The 14,041-nt window shown below is 43.6% G+C and overlaps 1 protein-coding gene across 1 annotated transcript; it reads right to left on the bottom strand.

Annotated features, from left to right (window-relative positions):
- Positions 1-666: 666 nt before the first annotated feature.
- LOC140212990 (glucose dehydrogenase [FAD, quinone]-like) lies at positions 667-11,652 on the bottom strand. Its single transcript, XM_072284123.1, has 4 exons — positions 11,386-11,652; positions 6,723-6,925; positions 3,352-3,547; positions 667-674 (listed from the first exon to the last, which is right to left on the bottom strand). Exons 1-4 carry the CDS (start codon positions 11,537-11,539, stop codon positions 667-669), a joined length of 561 nt encoding a protein of 186 aa, XP_072140224.1. The 5' UTR covers positions 11,540-11,652.
- Positions 11,653-14,041: the final 2,389 nt, after the last annotated feature.

Below are 14,041 nucleotides of genomic sequence, written 5' to 3'. Positions count from 1 at the left end.
GCTATCCGAGTTTGTACCCAACAGACGCGTGTAAAACATGCGGACACAGAGCAACGCTGCGACACATGCTCTGGGAGTGTGCCGGCAATAACGGCAATCAAAGCAGCTCCGTTGGCGACGCGTCCAGAATCGCGGCTGTTGCCAGAGTAGGAGAAGGCTCGAGCTCCATTCTTCCCGACGCCGCCCCGGATGCGGGGGCCGCGGGGGACCTTCTCCGTAGGCGTCGCCGCCGCTGGGAGGCGGCTATCAGAAGTTCAGAGCTGGCAGACCAGCTCTGGGCCGTCCGGCAAGCCAAAGATGCCGCTCGAGTCCAAGAACTTCGAGCCGTCACCTGAGGCCACCACATCAAGAACTGCCGGACTATTTTTTACTAAAGTTTCTTCTTCTTCTTCTGTTTAAAATTTATCCGGCACCGGGCGAAATCTAACCCGCGTCACACAGTTGCTTGACGACTCTTTAGCGCCCTACGCCACAAATGCCTGATTCTTTCTTTATTGGCTGCGCCACGAATGAACGCGGTGAAGGAGGGATGAATGGTGCCTTTCACCTTAACCTCAATACACTTGCTGCGAGCCCACAACACAGGCGTGTGCCCGACTGATAAAAGTGAGAACTCCCGCTTTTCTAACTGAGAGTGAATAAAAGAGTAACGACTGAAGGGGACGCCTATGCAACTGCACCGGAGTTCATGCTGAAGTCTTATGAACTGAACTGAACCAGGCATGCTGAACCCTAATTCTACCGAATTCTACCGCACCAGTTGGACAAAAGTGGTTGCCGTTGGGAGGCCGCGTCTGGCGAAGATTTTTTCGACATATTTATTTATTTATTTATTTATTTACATATTTATTTATTTATTTATTTATTTATTTATTTATTTATTTTGAAGCATGCGAAGTTGCACACGCTGTGGTGTGTTGTAGTGATGTAGTGCATGTGTCTATTGATGCAATTAACACTCCCGTACTACTTTTTTCATTACACGATCTTAAATAAAGGTGCCTCTAGCGATACGTTTAGTCAATATATTGCTTGAACGCTTATCTCATTAACTTCGACAGTCATCTTGAGATGGGTTCTGCCGCAATTTTTCAGTCAGCGTTAAAACACCGCCATGATTCGAAGCACCAGTTATAGCACAGTTTGTTCACGAAGTCGCGCTGTTATCATAGCTTTATCGCGCTGTTATCATCATTTTAGTGTGTTTTCGAGGTGACGCTTGCTGCACCCGGGTTACCAATAACTTTCTGTTTCTTGTATAAATATTGGCTGGCCGAGAGCTACGCTTGCCGCTATCGCTGCAACTTCAGTGTTGCTTGCCTTCTGGCCACAAGCTCGCCTAAAAAAAGTTGAATTCTTTATGTGTTCGTCCAATTTTTCCAACCTCACCACTCCATGCTGATGCAGTCTCACTATTCTTGGAAGAGGGCACTACGAATGAATATGTTACATGCTGCACGTATCACGTATAATCTCACCTTTAGCAAACTAGCAGTTGGGTCGACTAAGGCACAATTTAAAGGGACTGACAAATGGCCGGAATGTGTTGCGAGACGTTGATGGAAATAATATGACCGTTATTAATAGTGATAGTATTCAGTACGCTGTTCGCGATTGAAGCAGAAATTCTACTTCTAAATCGACGAAGAGTCTCAAAACTTAGTAAGTGGCAAGGCCTGTCGGTGAAATCTTGGTACTTCGGATGTCATCTATGAGATTACTGTAAGTAAGTCGGCTGTTATTAAGTACAACATAATTATTGCTTAAAATTGCAGTTCCTGTATTATTAGATACTTGCGCTTTATTATACGCTACGGAAATGAAAAACGCACGCGTGGCTAACGGCAACACGCTGAACTGCATATTACGTGTAAAAGCGTCGTTTCGTTTTCCATTCGATTGGTTTCGTTGTGACTGGTTAAATACGAAAGCAGTTGGACAGGAAACTACGAAAACACGCAGCTATATCGCAGAAATACTTTTACACTTAGGAAAGGATGAATCGCAGGAACGTTGGTTTGATAAACAAAATAGTACTTTCTGACAGTTACATGCGCACTAGTCGTCTGCCTCTCACTAATTCCGGCATACAATCGCCATCGCCCTTATCACATTCACCCTTATCCCGTTTTCAGCATCCTTCCAGTGAACGACTACGTCCTCACTTCAGATAGGTAAAGTTCTCGTAAAAAAAAAACAGTGCCCTTCCACTCTGTGAAGACGGATGACCAGCGAAGCTGTGTATGTTGGCCCCTTAATGGCGAACTGCACCTGCGCCGCGCGTCGGCCCGGCATTGCACCATATTCGGTATTTTGTGTCTGTACACACGGGCACGATCCTGGAGGAACTAGCCCTTAACAGCTTCGCTATAAAATGTTCCATGGCGTTTTTCCGCGTTACGACTTCAAGATTACACACTCTGATCTGTAATCTTTCCATTGCATTAAAAAGAAATAGGCCCCATGAAAATTGGTCGTCAGTCGCTTTAAGGTGGGCAGTATGGTATACCGACCTCATGTACGTTAGCCGTCTAGGCTTTCTTTTTTGGTAAGGTCTATCATGACAAGACTAAACCAATTACTTCTCACAGCTGAAGAATGGCCCCTTCAATGCCCGCTTCATACGCTTTTTGAATATTTTCCTTCCCAACTAACAAGACTAACCATGTGTTCTGATTGATTCACTCAGAAGACTACCCAAGACCCAAACCGCCTTGCGACCACCACTGCTTCCGCTACGGATCGAGAAGCATTCGAGCATCCTGTCAGCAGTCGTAAAGTCATAGCTCTTGCGTATATATTGCCTGTAAACTTTTCTATATTCTTCTTACCCATACTCCTCTAAATGAGGCAGGACGTTCCTGAGCGGCCGTTTGAAGTCCTGCTGTGCGTCCTCCTGTGTGTGTAACGCGCTCCCTCCCTCCTTTCCTCTTTCCACCTGCTGTTGTCTCTCATGTAGGGTAGAAAACCAGACACTCGTCTGGTTGTTTTTATCGTCTCCTTGTCTTCGTGGCTATCATATCTCTCCAAAACTGCCATGAGAGAAACTATAAATTGTTATTGAAAGCTGACACCATTCGGAAATGTGTACACTGAAATAGAGAAAACTTTAAAGGTATTGCCTGGAAAGTGTCATCGTAGCTTGATTCAGCATTCGCAGCAACAACACTAAAAGGCAGATGGTTTTCTTTTTTTATCTGTTTCAGTCATACGCTTATAAAGGCAAGTCGCGACTTCAAGAAACCAAAAGGTCACGCATATTACCAAAGTCAAAAACACTAATTAGGGACAGAGGGCGATGTTTCCTAGTTTGGAATCGTCCAAGCCGCCTTAACAGACGGATCGACTTACTCTCTTCTTCGGACACGCTGCTCACATTGAAGTTCTCGATGGCCTTGAAGTTGGGCAACACACTGGTGTAATTCCAGCCGGTGGCATTGAACTCTTTTTCCCACGAGTCAAAGTCGTGCCTGCTGCCGCGCACGAAGTTCATCGAGTTGATCGAACTGGTGCCGCCCATAACTTTGCCTAGGGTCATCACAGCCACCTGTTCCAGTGGTCAAGAAGCAAATAAATAAATGAAATTCGGCACGTGGAACTTGACGACTTCATGTCCAGCCTGACAAACCTGGTTACGCCCACCTCAAGAAGGAAGTTTAAAATATACTGAATTCTATACTTCAGCAAGGCCGAAAGCACAGCCAAGGTAATGGACACTGTTCGCGCTAGTTGTAAACAGCACTAACATACGGATCAATGCAAGAAAAAAAGGAAGACACGATAGTTTTTAGACGCATTCACCTGAATATGTGCGTATGTTCTGCGACTAACGGCACTGAGTTTCGAGGCGCCGCGAATCTTTGCCTCAGGTGCTCCTGTTTAAGTGCATGCAGTCTTTCATAGCATTTACTGCACCAAATGTTATTAGGTTGGTCCCATTCTAAAATAATGTTCAACACTGGTGACTGTGGGGAATAGATTTTTAGTTGGCCTTGAAGTGTATTGCAAGAAAAAGAAAGCTTAGTGTTTCAAAATTTAAACAAACTGAAGCGTCAAGCATACAACTCCCGCTCAGAAATAAGAACGATATCGCAATTCTGTAAGCTGTCTCTGTTGAGACAAGTAAAAGAAAAACACTTAGGAATATAAAAAAGCGCCGAGAAATGCGCTGGAAAATCATGAGGAAGATTTTCGCAAATCCTTCGCAAGCATTTATTTATTTTATTTTTTCATAGGACTTACAGCAAACACTACAGAGGAGAGGATCTAACATAGTACAAGAAATAACATGCGTAGTAAGGAGATATGATAAAATAAAGTGATGGTAACAATATAAAGAATGGCGCTTCAGTACAGTATAGCGCAGCAGGAAACACAGTAATAAGTAACAAAGAAGCATTAACCACTTTTACACCTGTTTGCGTCACCCCCCCTCCCCCCCCCCTTGTGTAATGCCTTCGGGCCTTCAAGGTGATAATAAATTAAACGAAATAACACACGGAAAAGACTACAAAAGTAAACGGTTGTAAGGATTTGGTGTGAGATATGTGTTAAACTGCATTATTAAGCGCAGTGAGAAAACGATGAGGATTAGTAATCTTGGCCAAAGAAGCAGGCAGATAATTCCAATCTCGGCATCTTTTTGGAAGGAACGAGTTAAGGTACATCGGCATTCTATGTTGAAGAGCGCCTATTTTATGCTGATGATCAATCCGAGAAGAAACATTATACCAATTTCACGTAGGCTATAAGCTCAGATATCATTCTTGTCCCCTTTAGAGGCTCTAAATAGTGCAGTTCACAGAACTGGGACATATGTAAATTTTTATGGGATTTCTCAACTCAGTGCTTCATTGGTTAAACTTGATTTTCGACAAGTTTGGTCAGGAAGATCACGGGTCCTAAGTGAATATTCTGCCTGCTCTAGTGCGCATAATGCATGATTTTTTTTCTTGGCTACAGCAAATTTCAATCGAATTGTTTCAGCAGTTGTCTGATCACAGTACTTCTCTTTCACACTTAATTCAAAGGGAAATTGGAGCTGGTCCGAGGTAAAGCTTCCGAGAAGTTTGGTCAGCAAGATTAAGCCGAAGTTCCGTTTAATCTTCCTGACCAAACTTGTCGAAAATCAAGCTTTCGTGAGCAGGTTAACGTTATGGCGCTAGTTCATTTTATTATTTATGCTTTTCTGAAACAGTTCGTCACTGCTTCTGTGCTTCACCCTGCAAGCCAGTCTGATTTTTTTTCTTTTTTATCATGCCCGTCTAATGGTATGCTGGGGTCCGATCGAACCACAATTTAATTTTCGTTACTTTTTAGCATAACATGGTACTTTTATCTCTTTAGAGGTAAATTAATTACATGTCAAAGAGCAGACACAGGGCAGAAAGATGCGCATTCGAACTTGTAACGTGCACTTTGTGCCCTTTGGTCAAAGGAAAGCTGTACGCGAGCTTGTACAGACATGATTATTTCACTTAGGTACAAACGAAGTCAATCTAGGGACGATGCATACATTGAACAAGAAAATTGCATGTGTTACAATGCCATCTTTTTTGATAGAACCACAAACGGGAACACACATATTTTACGTATATGTTCTCGTCGAAGGAAACTGAAGAAAAGAGACTGCATATTAATTCTTACGTCGCGGCCGACTTCTTGCAACAGCAGCAAAGTAAAATTCGGTCGGTCGCTGCAATACTAGGTATGTGTCATATATGGTTAGACACTGTGCCACAAGATGACGCAGCCAACGCGGCCGCTCAGGCAAACGGTTTTTCTCACCCAGTATTACGTAAACTCCCGTGCGTTTGCGCACAAGCTAAAGCTCTGTACTATGAGCACTGTGTCACAAGACCGACACAGTCCTCTTGCATTCTACATTTCGCGCTCCGGTTACTTCTTTGCTCGTTCCAACTATTCACCGAATTCCGCCACGCTCGCCACACCCTCTTCCCTTGCATCAAAACTACGGGAGAAAAAAGAGCACACGTATGTTCGTGCTTGAAAATATTCGTAGTTTTATTGAAAACTCGATCACAGAAGATCGATTACAAGTTCCAGTGAAAGATCAATTACACAAGTTGCGTTCACACACGGCACCTAGCATCCACCAACAAATCCCCATTACAATGGAAAGTATCATGCTTTACAGAGAAGAGCGGTGACAAGTGGCACTGCTTGCTCTCTACGCCGCTGCGCAATGCATTGACGTTGATCTCGCCGGCGAGACCAGTGGGTCTTCTTTAGACGTGCAGTCAATGCGATTACGTGTTTCCTTCAACGGTGAATCCTTTCGTACGCAAGCACATACTTTAAACACGGTAACTTTTATAAAGGCGAATGCTGGCAGCGCGATGCTACGAAAGCTTCGCTTTAAGTGAATAAGAGGAAGAAACAACTGCGTGGCGACTGTGGAAGCCAAACCCCGAACCCCCGCATGACGCTAGAGACTCTCCACCAATTGAGCCTCAGCGATGGTTGTTGCACGGGTTGCTCAAATGGTGGTGTATCACAGGCGTCGTGCGGGGGTTCTCACTTCGACTCCTGCGGACGCCAAGTTGTCGTTTCTTTTACGTTTAATTCAATTTTCATTATTCACTATGCATGTCAATAGAGAACACAGGTTATTAGCTCCGTGCTTCTCTTTGCTTGATTTTAGCAGGTAAGCTGGCATTAATGCTGGCATAATGCACCGCGGTGAAAATTCTCGAACTTACTTTTCCTGGGAAAGAGAGGCACGAATTGTTTTGCGGTATCGTGGTGTACATCCAGGTGTTGCTAGGCTTCGCTGCAAAGGGAGCGAAGAAAGGAACAAGCAGATCAGGCGTCTCGTTGTCGCCGGCCTCGAGGAGAAGAACCTTGATTGAGCTGTTGGCACTCAGTCGGTTGGCCACAACGCTGCCCGCGGAACCAGCGCCCACTGTAATGTGCATGGAGGAGGAACACTATTTGGCATCGAAATATCTGCATGCATGTACAAGTGCCATATGTTTGCGTAAAGGAAGTTTGTGCTCTTTAGCATTTTATTGCGATAGAAAATATACGATCCGCCAAGGGTACGTGCCAATCGCTGATTGGATGCTTTGCTGCGGAAGTGTGAAGCGATGCGTACGCGTGGCTTAGAGTTGATGTTCTTTATGTGATTGATGTAAAAACACTTCTCGGGGCTGCTTATGATTAACAAAACCATCCAAAAGGGGTGATTACAAATTCATTACTCGTTCGTCTCCCAGTTTCCGTATAAAGCGAGGTCGACAGTCAAATATATCATCTAGTTCTATTTGCTCACTCTTTCGGTAAAAAGTGCACAAACATGCTCAACTTTGCGTTTTCGTTAACACAGATGGCTTGAAGGTCAGAAAGCTCGAATGTTGTGTTCGTTACTAAAGCTTTGGAAAATGGCTACCCTATTCCCGATGTTATGAATGGGGGGCCATTTATTGTATGGTAATGTGTAACGAAAAATTTTCACCGTTAATAGCGAGTCTGTGTTCGATGAATAAAAATATTTAATTATTTGTTTCATACAATAAGCGCGGTAAATCTTGAATTTCTTTAGAGGCGTAGAAACAGAGTTAACCAGTTATTTCACTCCTCCCGAAATAAACGAAGCAAGGTTTTCATGCAGCACTGCTAAGCATTGCTGCATTCAGTGCCGGAAACTGCAGCAAATGCTAAATTCAGCAGCAATGTGACAAAGAGAGCAGCGAATTGAATTGTTTGCAGTGCATAGAAGATAAAAATAAGTGTCGAATTTCAAGCAAAAATAGGAGCGTTGCCTTCTTAAATTATTTCACACTGACTGTACACGTTGTACGTTAACAAATAGGAGGGAGTGGCCAGACAAAAAGAAGAGGGGAGAGGGCGGGGGGTGACACGCCGAGCAGCCACTCCGGGTGCCGGGAAACCGAGTGACGCCAATGAGTGAACGTCAAGCTCAATATATCTATAATTCCTTCTTCTGGCACTGCCGCCGCCGATGCTTTCCCTTCGGTCTCGCCTCACGCACCATCGCAGTACGACGCCTGCAATTTCGCTAGCGGCGCTAGCCACGCCAGCGCTCTGAGACGTCTCCAGCCTAATGCTGACTATTTATATCTGCTTCAATGCTCCGCCCTCTTGTGAAAGTGCCGATTTTGTTGTGAAGATTAAATCAGCAGTGTCAAGCTCTAAGGGCTTCTGTAGAGCAACCGAATGAATGAGATGTTCAAACTGGTCGTTCTTATTTAACATGAGAAATACACATTGATGTTATGTGAAAGGTCCAAAAACGATATGAGAAATCAGTAACGTTTAAATTTTACTAAATCTGATTATTATCCACTTGAGCTTCGTTAAACGTTTTGTGCTTGTATTTCTGGAGCTCAATAACGCAAAATAATTCCGATATGTTTTCAATCCAAGGGCGCTATAACGTAAAACCATTCCAAACTTTTCTATTCCTATTCTGTAATCATCCCTCCGCGATTGGCCAAAAACTTTTTGGACTACCCCCACTTCACCTGCCTGTCACGCGACGTCACGAAAACCGCGATACCTCCACATCTGATATGACGTATACACACTGATTTGCATTAGTTGAATGAAAAAAGAAAGGTAGTTGTTTCGGATTCGACGCCTTTTCGCCATTCGCCCCCAGCTATTGGTCAAAAGTTTTCGGGCTGCACCCACTTCACCTGCCTGTCACTCGACGTCACAACATCGCAAAAGCTCACCGCGTCAAAGTGACGTGTACGCATTAAAGATGCATTAATATGCCGAACAAAACTGAATTTTCTTCTGAATAGCCGAAGGCTGCTCCGTTCCGAAAGGTCTAAAAGATGGCTGCCGCCGATCGCTCAGGCGCTGGCTACTCGCACCTGCCGGAGAGCATGGGTTGATTTGCGTATAATAAAGCTTCTTGCGTGGCCGTGTAACGTTTTCGAGCACTTTCGGCACATTTGCTACTTCATTCTGCCAACTCTTCTTTGCTGAGGATCCGTTTTAGCGGCATTCCTAAGCTTCCGGTGCATTGCATGCCGCCGTGATTTTCGTCCAGCCACCGCAAGCTAAGTAAGGGAAAGCTGACCAATCGCAGACGCTGGCACCACCTTTTTCATCCGGTTATCGACTTTAGGGCAGCGGCTCGGCCCCATTGAATCCCTCTTCACCACAGCGTGCTCCTCGCCTCTAGTCAGCCAATTAGATAAGACAAGCCGCTCATTATTGGCAATGTTATTCGTTTTTCAAGCAAACAAAGGCGACCTCCTATGAACGAGGAGAGCGTTTGATTGGCCTCTTCAGACAAACCTGCGGGTGACCTCCCGGTGCTTGCGTCGGCAGTTACGCAAGCTTGACGTCTGGAGATTGGAATAAAAACATATTGGAATAGTTTTACGTTATAGGGCCCCAACCTCCTGTCGTCAAGTTTACATAACCGCCGACGCAAGCATCGGGCGGTGACCCGCAGCCTTGCCTGAACAGCCAAATCAAACGCTCTCCTCGTTTATAGGATATCACTTTTGTTTGCGTTCAAAACGAATAAAATCGCCTACGTTGAGCGGTTTTTCTTATCTAATTAGCGTCAGAGTTGGGCCCGAGCTAAAGCTTCCTCAAGAGGATGCTTTAGCTCGGGCTCAACTCCGACGGGGCCTATTCAAATACATGTAAAACGCAAAAACGTTTTCCTGAGATAACCCCTGGACCAATTTTAATGAAATTTACTGCATTTGAGAGGGAAATTTAAATTCTAGTGACTCTTGAAAGCAGAATTTCAATTTAGCAGCTTCATGTTATCGAAAGAATTTTCAAAAATTTGAAAGTTCGAAAAAAATAGAGGGACGAAGTTTACAAATTAATAGCCCGCAGTCAAGAATAGATATAGTGGTTCTGTAAGCGGCATCCATTCGATAATTTAAAGAGAACAAATTCTCTATGTCAGTTTATATATTACATGAATTTGTTACGTTGTGCAAAATGGTTTCACAAAAGCTGTATTTACACATTACTAAATTTTTTGAGATTCATGTGTAAGTAATCAATTTTGTCCGCTTTAGATGCACTATTAGATACAATTCACAGAATTGATATAATTTTTCATTGCTGAGTTACGGAGTTGTAAACTTGACAGTTTCGTTTCCTGAAAATTCGCGATTTTTGCCAAATTTTAATGAATTGACAACCTAAAATAGAAAATTCGAAAGCAACAGTCATTAGATTTTAGGTTTTTCTTGTAAATGCAAGAAATATCGCCATGTTTTGTACAGTGATTGCACAGAAAAACTAATTCTCCTTTTACGGGCATTTAGATAGGAGCACCTGAGCTAAAGCTTCCTCTTAAGAGCTGCGCTCTAAACGCACCGGCTGCCATGCGCTCCGAGTATCGCGTTTCAATCGCTCAGCGCACTATATCTGGCGAGAGGTGGCGAAAAAAAGTAACGGTGGTATATTCTACTCTCTTCGACTGAGGTATTTGCATCCCCCTACAACATAACAATCAAGATCATATTGCGCTATGTCAACGATATAGCTGGTGTAGAGCTCTTGATGCGGAATTTCTCCGCACCGATCATCAGGTAAAGAACACAAATATGAGGTGAACAGTGCCCGAAACAATTTATGTCAACGCACTACCGTACGGCTAAAAAATAGAGAGAGAACATCTGCACACTTCATTAATCGTTAACAATCTCCTCCGAAGAATTAAAACATACATATTAGGACAACTTCCCACAACCACAGTTTGCCATAAAATGTGCCCGTGAATGTGCCTCTCACGTGGTACAAAATTGATGGGGCCTTGCAGTGTCGCGGACAACGTTTCTCAACAACCAACCTCAAAGGCATTATATATATATATAAATATATATATATATATATATATATATATATATATATATATATATATATATATATAATATGTGTGTGTGTGTGTTTGTGTAAATTGATCATTCTATTTCCAGAGTAGCTTTATTCAGCTTACTAACATGCACCTAGTACTATATGTGAATGCCAAAATTTCCTAGAAATCAGTGCTGTCTGTTTTACGGGTGCAGCGTTTTTTTCCTACCAACAGATGTTTTTATTCTGTACTATATAGATCAACTAACTGGCCCATTATTCTGTTTTGTGCAATGAAATACTTCAGTTGTAATAAACACAACCTCTAATTTCTCGTGCATTGGGCTCATTTTAGCTCTATAATAACGAAGAAAATCATCCAGAGTCCAAGAACCCAGAGCAATAATGAGGTCTATGATCACGTCTGACCAAATTTTCGGACAAGAAGTTCTTCTAAATTATGACCAAGAAGGTAGACATTCAAAGTAAGGCTCATAGTTAGGAACCCTTGCTCTAGGTAAACATTCTTTTTTTCTCTCGGCGCAAAGCACATTGACTTACCTACTACGAAATCGTAGCAGTCCAAAAGACCCTCGGCGCCTCCCGCTGAGCCTTGATTTCCATCTTCGCCATTCTGTTCTTGTCCATCGCAAGAAGCGGTGCGAACAATGGCCAATATAATGAGCACTGCTAATTTTACTGTTAATGTCGCCATTGTGACTCAGTGCCTGTAGCAAAAACAAGTGTACAGAGTCCTCCACACGTGAGGGCTGAATACGAGTTTCGTTCTTCTCCAACCCTGCTAGTGCATGTAATGTACGTCTTGATACCGAGATATCCACAAAGGCTGGGAGCAAGCCACGGGACTATATAGGAGCATATTGGTGCTACGTATGTGGCGTTTAGATTCCACCAGCCAATGACTATCGCGCGTGCCGCATAACTCGTTTCTAATACAACTGACATTTACTTACTGCAGCAATGGCTGTCGTTTCAGCTTCTAAGGAGGCATTCTTTAACCTTATCAAAACGTAGTTCGTCATTAGTGACATTTCTGAGAGCAGCGCTCATTCGTGAAGTCCGGATATTTCCTATTTGTTGTCATCTACGTGTTTCTCCGTTCTGTTCGTATTCAGTGATGCACTTATGCTTAGGATGGGCTTAGGCTCACTCGCGACTGGTAAAGAATACCTAGAATTTTGCTTGAAGTCACCTGCAGTGCAATACCTGACTGCGACAGAGCGAATTCATTGAGGTAAAAACATTCCTGGTGTCCTGCGTGTGAGGGCAAAACAACATGAGAGGGAAAACAAAACGTGCCATAGTGATGGCAGTGGAAATGAAACGCAAGCATGACGTTGTTTAGTGCCAGCTCAAAACCTTTTGGTAATACAGCGTATGCGCATTGCGATTTTCCTACTTTATCACTTCTTTGCTCTTCGAAATGTCTTCTGGTCCTCGCTGAAATGTCTCTTCTAGTCTCGCATTTGCCCGTGTGTATTCTTAGAACCTGCGCACAACAACAGCTTCTATTGTTGTATTTAATTGTTTCTTGCTATTTTATGCCGGTAAACATTCCCCCCCTTTCTTTAAAGAAGACCAACTGTTAGGGTATAGCTGCTATGGCATCTTATTCAGTGTGTGTTCAACCAGAACCCACGAGACGACAGAAAGACGGGGTGTTCTGAACAGCTGAAGGTTGTTGGCACGCGATCGATACACACTAATCCGTGAACAGTTACAGAGAAATAACACAACAATGTACGAAACTAATAAAGCTAGCGTCTCGCGCCGCTAACTATAAACAAACGGGTTTTGTGTTTGAATGGCTCTCTTCCTCCTCCTCATCATCATCAGCCTGGTTACGCCCACTGCAGGGCAAAGGCCTCTCCCATACTTCTCCAACTACCCCGGTCATGTACTAATTGTGGCCATGTTGTCCCTGCAAACTTCTTAATCTCATCCGCCCACCTAACTTTCTGCCGCCCTCTGCTGCGCTTCCCTTCTTTTGGAATCCATTCCGTAACTCTTAATGACCATTGGTTATCTTCCCTCCTCATTACATGTCCTGCCCATGCCCACTTCTTTTTCTTGATTTCAACTAAGATATCCTTAACTCGCGTTTGTTCCCTCACCCAATCTGCTTTTTTCTGATCCCTTAACGTTACACCTATCATTCGTCTTTCCACACCTCGTTGCGTCGTCCTCAATTTAACTGGAACCCTTTTCGTAAGCCTCCAGGTATCTGCCCCGTACGTGAGTACTGGTAAGACACAGCTGTTACATACTTTTCTCTTCAGGGATAATGGCAACCTGATGTTCATGATCTGAGAATGCCTGCCAAACGCACCCCAGCCCATTCTTATTCTTCTGATTATTTCAGTCTCATGATCCGGATCCGCAGTCACTACCTGTCCTAAGTAGGTGTATCCCTTACCACTTCTAGTGCCTCACTACCTATCGCAAACGGCTGTTCTCTTCCGAGGCTGTTAAACATTATTTCAGTTTCCTGCAGATTAAATTTTAGACCCACCCTTCGGCTTTGCCTCTCCAGGTCAGTGAGCATGCATTGCAGTTGGTCCCCTGAGTTACTAAGCAAGGTAGTATCATCAGCGAATCGCAAGTTACTAAGGTATTCTCCATTAACTCTTATCTCCAATTCTTCCCAATCTAGATCTCTGAATACCTCCTGTAAACACGCTGTGAATAGCATTGGAGAGATCGTATCTCTCTGCCTGACGGCTTTCTTTATTGGGATTTTGTTGCTTTCTTTATGGAGGACTACGGTGGCAGTGGAGCCGCTATAGATAACTTTCAGTATTTTTACATACGGCTCGTCTACACCCTGATTCCGCAATGCCTCCATGACTGCTGAGGTTCCAACTGAATCAAACGCTTTCTCGTAATCAATGAAAGCTATATAAAAGGGTTGGTTATATTCCGCACATTTCTCTATCACCTGAATAATAGTGTGAATATGGTCTATTGTTGAGTAACCTTTACGGAATCCTGCCTGGTCCTTTGGTTGACAGAAGTCTAAGGTATTCCTGATTCTATTTGCGATTACCTTAGTAAATACTTTGTAGGCAACGGACAGTAAGCTGATCGGTCTATAATTTTTCAAGTCTTTGGCGTCCCCTTTCTTATGGATTAGGATTATGCTAGCGTTCTTCCAAGATTCCGGTACGTTCGAGGTCATGAGGCATTGTGTATATAG

Source organism: Dermacentor andersoni, chromosome 8 (genome assembly GCF_023375885.2).
Source record: "Dermacentor andersoni chromosome 8, qqDerAnde1_hic_scaffold, whole genome shotgun sequence".
In the NCBI taxonomy this organism is placed as follows: domain Eukaryota; kingdom Metazoa; phylum Arthropoda; class Arachnida; order Ixodida; family Ixodidae; genus Dermacentor; species Dermacentor andersoni.
Note: the sequence above shows the minus strand (reverse complement) of the source record. Positions and strands in the feature narration are given on the sequence as shown.

Coding starts and splice junctions, on each gene's coding strand:
- LOC140212990 (XM_072284123.1), bottom strand. CDS start 11,539: ATGGCGACATTAACAGTAAAATTAGCAGTGCTCATTATATTGGCCATT. Junction 6,926..11,385: donor CTGCTACGATTTCGTAGTAG/GTAAGTCAATGT, acceptor TGCACATTACAG/TGGGCGCTGGTTCCGCGGGC. Junction 3,548..6,722: donor GCCTCTCTTTCCCAGGAAAA/GTAAGTTCGAGA, acceptor CCACTGGAACAG/GTGGCTGTGATGACCCTAGG.